A 7,675-nucleotide genomic window follows, 5' to 3' on the forward strand; every position below is an offset into this window, starting at 1 on the left:
ATTTTGGCCTCCAAAATTCCCAGCAAGGCTCCTCTGGCCTACGATCTCTTTTCACACAGCCTAAAATTAACTGAACGGGCATGAATGTACTGCTTTAATGCTGGTCCCTTTGTCCAGTGCTTCCCAATCCTCATTCATCTTCGCCAACATGTCCACTCAAAACCTGTATCAAACCCCGCTCGACACCTCAAAACCCGAGATAAGGCTACTGGAGGTAGTTGAAGACAAAGATGTCGTCTCTTGTAAATTGCACACAGTCACTTTTAACAAACAACTGCGCTTTGCGGCTCTATCCTACGTATGGGGGAGTGCAGCTGACAGGGTCAACATCAACATTGACGGCGTTGAAGTTCCCGTTTCAGAAAGTTTCGCTCACGCCTTGAAGGAAGTTCGAGGATACTGGAGATACGAGTTTCCTGATAGGGATCAATCCAAGTTTAGAATCTGGGTCGACGCCGTTTGTATCAACCAAGCCGACGCTGCGGAACGGACTGGGCAAGTCAAGCTCATGCGCGACATCTACTCATCAGCTGATCTTGTACTTGGATGGTTAGGTTCGGAAGAGAGTGATAAGATATTGACAGCTGTCACAACTATCATGGTCTTGAACAGAGCTTTTAGGGCTGCAAAGTGGGATGTTGATAACCTGATGGATCTGGAGTGGCTAAGATCTTGTGGTCTTACAAAAGAACCCGAGTGTGACAAGTTTTGGGCGTCACTTGATGATCTCGCCCTACTTCCCTACTGGCGACGCGTCTGGATCTTGCAGGAAAACGTCCTGGCCTCAACCTTGTTCTACATTGCTCCCCGAGTCTGCATCGAGTACAGCTCTCTCATGAACGCGTGCCGCATGTTCGAGATCCTTTCCCTCGAGTTGACTCAGAAACAGGCTACAAAACCAAGCTTTGTCCCAAGCCATATTTGGATGAAGTTCTGTCCACCTAAGGGCACTGGCTTTATCCAGCTACGAAACATTTTCCGCTTTGATATTGCCAAGACTATGTACAAAAAAAGTCTTACAGAAAGCCGAGAAGAGCAACAGAGGAAGGCGGTTCAGCTTTCGGTCTTTGGTGGCACACTTGAAGCTACGGATCCGAAAGATCATATCTATGGCCTCCTAGGCCTCAGCTCATTACCCCTCAGTCCTGACTACACCAAGAGCGTCAGAGATGTGTATATAGACTACTGCAAGGCAGTACTCGACATAATAGGGAAGAGCGACAAGAGAGAGCTGCAATTCCTGCGAGACGCTGGCTCTGGTGTTTTCCAGGATCCTCTTGGGTTACCATCATGGGCACCGCAGTTTCCTTCAAGAGCAACTGATAACCCGACACTAATATTTGATGGAGAGTTTAACCTTGCTAGTCTCGACCCCGAGATGCCACGGCCAACTATCTCGGATGCCAAGTTGCACTTGTCCGGCGTGAAATTGCAGACGTTGCAGAGGGTCGGAGGAAACCCAAAGATCCAGAACCTACAGAAGGGAGGTAGTCTTGCAGATTGGATACAAGACTACATCACACGTATACCATTTTATCCTACCAAAATCCCCTCAATTTGGGCACTATTCCTAGTGGTCGCGAGGATGCAGAAACTGGCACTGGATACACCGAGCATGTTGCTATTGCTTAACTTCACGAAGCGACTCGACCTCCAAATTCCAGAAAGCGGTCGACCACGAGGTGTGACAAAATACTTCCAGACACCTGAGGTTGACGGACTCTCCATCATGATAGTTCAAGACGGGGGAAACAACCCTGAAATGATGGGGTTCATTTCGCCGTTTTTAGGCGGGCCTGATGAACTGAAAGCGAGGATGTTTGACGTAGATGCTCAACAGGTCTTTATGATGGAGCGAAACTATCATACTAAACTGTTCGAGACGGATGCTGGATATTTGGGAATGGGGCCACAGGACTGTAGGGTTGGAGATGTCATTTGCATTGTGGATGGGTATGAAGACCTTGTTCTACTACGGAAGCAGGGAGATGATTATGAATACGTTGGACCTTGCATGGCTTATGGAATCACGGATATGTATATCAAGAGGAAAATTGAGGATGGCGAGGTCGCTGTCGAGACGTTTCATCTAGTGTAGGTTGAGCTCATTTAGTGAACTGAGCCATAGGAGCTTGGCGTGAAGCTACGCTTACGTTTATATACGTTGAACCGCCACTTCCTACCACAGCCCACTACAGCAGGCTCTAGCCTGTTATCTTCCGTAGTATAGTGGTCAGTATGCAAGCTTGTCACGCTTGAGACCCGGGTTCAATTCCCGGCGGGAGAGATCCAGCCACCTGCGACACGCAGGTCATTCTTTTTGCATTTTTTGTCATCTATCCCATAATATGTTTTCGCTTCCTTCGCTCTAGATATACAATCCGAGTTTGATTCAGTTTGCTATAATCATTGGTTCATTGTAACCCCTAGCATATTTGCCATCATGAGAGCTCTTGTCTGGCATTCTCTATCCCCAGAAGCAAGCCTGGTTATGGCAGTCCACAATATCAGTTCTCCTTCCTTGCCATGACCAGTCTGCTCCGACACGGTATATAAAAGCTTTGCTGCCATTGCATAGCCTTGAGTAGCTAAACACCATTGAGGGTTATCAAGCCCAATTAACGATGCTTGTTCAACCATTTTAGAAGCAAGATCCCAGGTCAACATCTGGTTGTTAGCATTGTAGTACGCGGCGTAGATGTAACCATGGAGAATCTCAATGGCTCTGGTCCCTTTCTTTGTGAAAGAGTTCTCAGCCGCCAGCAGTACATTCTCATAACGAGAAGTGAGTGCACTTGCAGGCAACTCTTGGCCATTGAATCTTTTGAGATACTTAGCCCACATTGAAAGCACAACGGCATTGCCAAACCCGACGCGGTTCTCGAGAGAGCGAACCGTTCGTAGGTAGCCAACTCGCAGGATCTCCAAGCGTTCTTCGGCCGGTGCCTGGCGTAAGACCTTCAGCAAACTTGGAATTGGATGTCCACTGGGATAGCGTTGATGTGCCAGGAAACGAAGTAGGTCCAAGACGTACTCAAGCAGGGCAAAGTTATTGTGAAGCTGCCCTGTTTGGTGGAATCTGATACAAATCGGCCATAATACTATGATCATTCCACAATCATTGCTTCCAAACACATTCTTTAATCTTTCACACAAGATGTCAAAGGTTTCCCGACTCTCTGCGTATTTCCCTTCCTCTAGGAGAGTTGTAACTCCAAAGCACTCATCGCTTATTTGCTGCCAGATTGGCGAGTGATCAGGGACTCCTGGAGGGACGATGATGTCAAACAAGTTTGAAGAGAAGTTAAAGGTGTCAAACAAGCCGTATACAAAGACCTCTGAAAAGCTCATGATGGCTCGTTGTTTCTTGACTCCATCGGACAAATGTGCATCCGCAGATGGTTGTGGCTCAAGACGAGGTAAGACAGATCGGGACGGGATGTGATCTACAAGGCGTCTGGGTCGCGTTCGGTGAACATTGATTGTAGAACAAGCAGTTTCCGCATCATTCTCCCTCCTGTTCTTGTAGAAACTCGAACCCCACTTCTTGAAATGGGTGGTGTACATTTTCGCCCTGGATTGTTTTGGTCATTAAACTTCTTGATTTTCGGTCATGGTACTGACGTTGCATCAAATCCAAAGCGACTCTTCATCTCACATATAAGAACTTTCAAAGGCTTTCCTTGTTTGATGTAGATCTCATGGATGTTATCCCTCTTGTCTTGCCACTCTTCAGGACTCGGCCCTTGAGTGGTTTGCTTTGTGTCTCTGTCCTGGATCAATGGTGTTGGGCTTGCTGGTTCCATGATGGATCGCTGAACATGTGCTTCTTAGAACTTCTGCTCATCTGAGGTGAGTAAAAAAGTCTGAGAGTGAAAGATTGGCAACGGATTCATAGATATTGAAGCATTATGCGATTGAACCTGATAGATCATTATTGGTCTGTTTAAATTGCCTTGCACCATGCACTGATGCCCATCTATTGTTCAACCAAGTCATGTGCATGTAAACTCTCACACCGGTCTGAGGCTATTGGCCTGTCTATATTTCCATGCATTTGGTGGCACTGCCTATTCCTTGCTGATAGGCCACTCCGGGTCGCATTCCGCCGTGATATGCAGTGTAACAAAAGCGATTAGCGACGTAAGCAGCCACCATAGGAAGCGTTACCATAGCCATTCACTGGGTGGGTCAATTGGCGGCTTGTGTCGTACCTTTGAGCCTCAAACATCTTTCTCGTGCTGCTGAAGAGCGGTGCTTATTCTTGGCCCCTGGTTCTGGCCGCTGGCCCTTCGTGAATGCATTCCTGTGACTTATACAGCCCTGGATTTAAGCATTAGATAATCCGGCCTTGTCGACGCACGCTCGAACTATTTATTCATCTGGATTCCCCTCAAAGTTACGACCCATTCTTCGCAATCTCAACATCTCATTCACCGCTAAATCTTGAATCATGGCAGAACTTGAACTTCGATCTCCCCATGATAACATCCACAGTCAGGCTCAGCCTCAACTCTGGGGGAAACAAATACAAGAAGCACCACAATGCATTACACTCATGGCCAAGTGTAAGCTTCTTCTGTCCAAAGCCTTGATGGAAGGCCTTGAGGTGTCACCCAATGGACCTGAGTACTTACTGCAATGACTTCGTTTTACGTAATATCATTAACAAATCACCAGGCACGAGCCACTTCTGGTGGTGATGGGGCGTTTCTGTCGTATGGGCGAGTCAACGTTCAGATCAACCGCAATACACATGAAGGCAGTAGGCCGCCTTACCCACGACATGTGGAAGGCTGACGGCACTGTAAGTGACTCTATCCCGAGTCTTGCCCTCCGCCTGATACTTATTATTATCTTTTTTTTTGTTTAGCTTGATTCGGTCACGAAGCATATCAATCTGAAGCCGTGCAGAATGAGAGATTTGCGTTTGCAATCTCATATGAAGTCAGGGCTGTCCAAAATAGGACAATCTGTCACAGAAATCTCTGCTGTGAAGGATGATCTCTCGGAATGGGGGAGAACAACAAATAACTTATTAGACTGTCTACGAAATAAGACTTGTGAGTATCTGCCCTGTGCTGGAGATATCTCGATATGCGACTGACTCAAACTCGGCCAAAACCGAATTCTTCAACGAGAAACAGCAAGCGAGATTAAGTTCTTCGAAAATGAACTAGAACATTTCGAAATAGATCTTGTAAATTTCATGGAATCGAGAGAAGCGCTTCGGAGTCCCTTTGAAGAACGCTTCGAAACGAACGGTGAATATTTACAAGGCATCAGAAGTATACGCTTGACATCTGACTGTATCCATAGTCTCTGGGCGAGCTTACCCTTTTGTTCTTGCGTCGGCCATAGCTTCCACAGTCTCTGATTCCCCTCTGGGGTCCATTCTGCGACTTGGTTCACAGTGGTGGCTGGGGACGACGATCAGAAGACTAGAGCAGCAAATAAGTACTCTTAACACAGTTCTGGATGAGAGCCAGAGTGAGAACGAGTCTTTGGCAAGCCATCTCCGTATCACCTGTTCCAAGTTGTAACTAATTCCTTTTTAGACAAAAATGATTGACATTCTAAAGATCACTTTAGAGGATCTTGATAAACTCCAACGGGAGATCTCAAAATTTATGGATTTTTTGATTAGTATACAGGACATTGTGGCTGAGGTCAAAGACGGCGATGACCGTGTCTTGATAAAGGACCTTACTGCGAAAGATATTGACGACATGAATGACGACCCACAGTTAAAGAAAGTAAGCGCTGGGCTATGATGAAGTTGGTTGCTTTGCTTACTCGATCAGGATTATCTTCGAGATGTTTCCCTTATGAAAGAGAGACTTTCCATCGCATCCAGGGCAACTGGACTATACACTGAGCTTTCAGATAAGTTCATACTTCCTGCCATCGACTGGGTGGGTACATTGTCCACTCTCAACTTGTCCGATGAGGCTTATGGAGAAATGGAGCTTCAAATCAATGCCAAACGATTGGAGTTGTCAGAAGGAGCTGAGCAGTTGGTTACGAAGGTATGTATCATGAGGCTGATGATATCGGGTGAATAGACTGACTTTCTGTAGCGGGTTGCTGAAATTGGCATTGAACTCAAGGCCCGCTGTCCCCAGGCAATTGTTACTGAACTCGCGGACGATGATTCAGAGGAATTCGAAGAACGTGTTAACACCCAAGTCTGATCGACCGTTTACTATCTGATATTTAACGGAGGCACTTTGTATCATATGTTTAACCAGATTGACAACGTTTGAGTGATTCGTAAGAGAAATGTCTTGATTGGTGATAACTATTTATGTGTCTTTCCTTAGCTCCTGGAAAGTACTAAAGCTTAGGATCCTCCTCGGTCTTTGCAACCGCTTCAACATTAGATAGGATAGACTCCTCCAAGGTTGTCCAACCAGGTCGGCCTAGGTCCTTGAGAAGCTGCTCAGCCTTGTCTCTTGGTTCGATCTCATTGGGGTCCTCTCCACCTGAGAAGTTCTCAGGGAATGTCTTGTTGGGAAAGTTCTTTCTAAGGATATCGAGGATAGCGTCCCAACTGAAGCGACCAGCGAAACCAAAAATACGCTGTTCCTTGACATGATCGAAGACAGCAGCTGCAACATGAAGTCGGCCTGTGTCCTCGACATCAATGTAGTATTCTATACCCATATAAGTACGTGATGAATTTCAAGAGATGCTCGAGACTTACGAGGGACGATAAGGCTGTGGAATGGTGTTACTTGTCCTTTGAAGAGAAGCACCGGGAGGCCAGAGCTACTAGGGTATCCCTGATGCTCGGGATTGGGATCAATAGAAGGTCCCCAGTTGAAGTTGGGAAGGACTATCATGAGTCAGCCAGTGGTCGCAATTTGCATTTCTGTTAGACATCTTACCCGTGTTGACGACCAATTCAGGCTTCTCGCTATGGTGTTCCTTGTGATACTTCCAGATAGCCTGTTCCGCCTGTGCTTTACTTGCCGCATACACAGCACCACGTCGGTCGGGCGTGTAAGGAGGATCAGCCCACGCCTTCTTGATCGCACCTTCAGACCAGCTCTCTTCAGTGACCTTGACACCGGGAACATCGCGCTGAGAGACGACGGCAGCGGAAGATGATGAGGTGAAGACGAATCGCTTCACGCTGGACGCTGCGTAAGCGGCCTTGATTGCCGCGACAGCGAAGTTAATGACAGCAGGGATAACATTATTAGGATCAGCGTCCATGGTCATAATTGATGCAGTATGCGCAATGACAGCGGTCCCTGTAGTTATTGCATTAGTCGCGTGTACCTTTGTCAACTTGGAGAACTGATTCGTACCCTTGGCGGCCTCAGTCAAAGCCTTGTCATCTGTCAAGTCTGCCACCGCAACAAGCTCGAAGTTTCCTGGGCCATATTGTTTATCAAACGCAGCTGTGAGCCACGAGTTCTTTTCGACATCACGAACAGTTCCGCGGACCTTGTAGCCATATTCGAGGAATTGTTTGGCGACATGAGAGCCGAGAAGGCCGTTAACTCCAGTCACTAGGACCAGAGAGCCTTTGGGGATAGCGGGGTTATCAAGAGGGGCCATGTTGTTAGATGCTGTATAGATGATGAGAGTAACTAGAACTTATTCTATGGTGTGGATACTTGGCGCATTTATATACCTCGTTGTTGAAGGATTCACCGTATAGCCC

The 7,675-nt window shown here is 46.9% G+C and overlaps 4 protein-coding genes and 1 non-coding gene across 5 annotated transcripts; 3 read left to right on the forward strand and 2 right to left on the reverse strand.

The window, feature by feature from the left end:
* Positions 1-148: 148 nt before the first annotated feature.
* On the forward strand, positions 149-2,098 carry FMAN_06541 (uncharacterized protein; the record flags this gene model as incomplete). Its single annotated transcript, XM_041826665.1, has 1 exon — positions 149-2,098. One exon carries the CDS (start codon positions 149-151, stop codon positions 2,096-2,098), a length of 1,950 nt encoding a protein of 649 aa, XP_041677705.1.
* Positions 2,099-2,215: 117 nt separating this feature from the next.
* On the forward strand, positions 2,216-2,287 carry tRNA. The gene has a single exon. It is a non-coding gene; the product is annotated as a tRNA-Asp (tRNA).
* Positions 2,288-2,406: 119 nt separating this feature from the next.
* Positions 2,407-3,806, reverse strand: FMAN_06540 (uncharacterized protein; the record flags this gene model as incomplete). The annotated part of the gene is made up of 2 exons (XM_041826666.1): positions 2,407-3,574; positions 3,625-3,806. 2 exons carry the CDS (start codon positions 3,804-3,806, stop codon positions 2,407-2,409), a joined length of 1,350 nt encoding a protein of 449 aa, XP_041677706.1.
* A 1,758-nt stretch (positions 3,807-5,564) lies between these two features.
* On the forward strand, positions 5,565-6,194 carry FMAN_06539 (uncharacterized protein; the record flags this gene model as incomplete). Its single annotated transcript, XM_041826667.1, has 3 exons — positions 5,565-5,756; positions 5,805-6,029; positions 6,081-6,194. The coding sequence occupies 3 exons, from the start codon at positions 5,565-5,567 to the stop codon at positions 6,192-6,194; spliced, it is 531 nt and encodes a 176-aa protein (XP_041677707.1).
* Positions 6,195-6,336: 142 nt separating this feature from the next.
* Positions 6,337-7,569, reverse strand: FMAN_06538 (uncharacterized protein; the record flags this gene model as incomplete). The annotated part of the gene is made up of 4 exons (XM_041826668.1): positions 6,337-6,656; positions 6,707-6,838; positions 6,891-7,259; positions 7,317-7,569. The coding sequence occupies 4 exons, from the start codon at positions 7,567-7,569 to the stop codon at positions 6,337-6,339; spliced, it is 1,074 nt and encodes a 357-aa protein (XP_041677708.1).
* Positions 7,570-7,675: the final 106 nt, after the last annotated feature.

Source organism: Fusarium mangiferae (genome assembly GCF_900044065.1).
Source record: "Fusarium mangiferae strain MRC7560 genome assembly, contig: FMAN_scaffold002, whole genome shotgun sequence".
Taxonomy (NCBI): domain Eukaryota; kingdom Fungi; phylum Ascomycota; class Sordariomycetes; order Hypocreales; family Nectriaceae; genus Fusarium; species Fusarium mangiferae.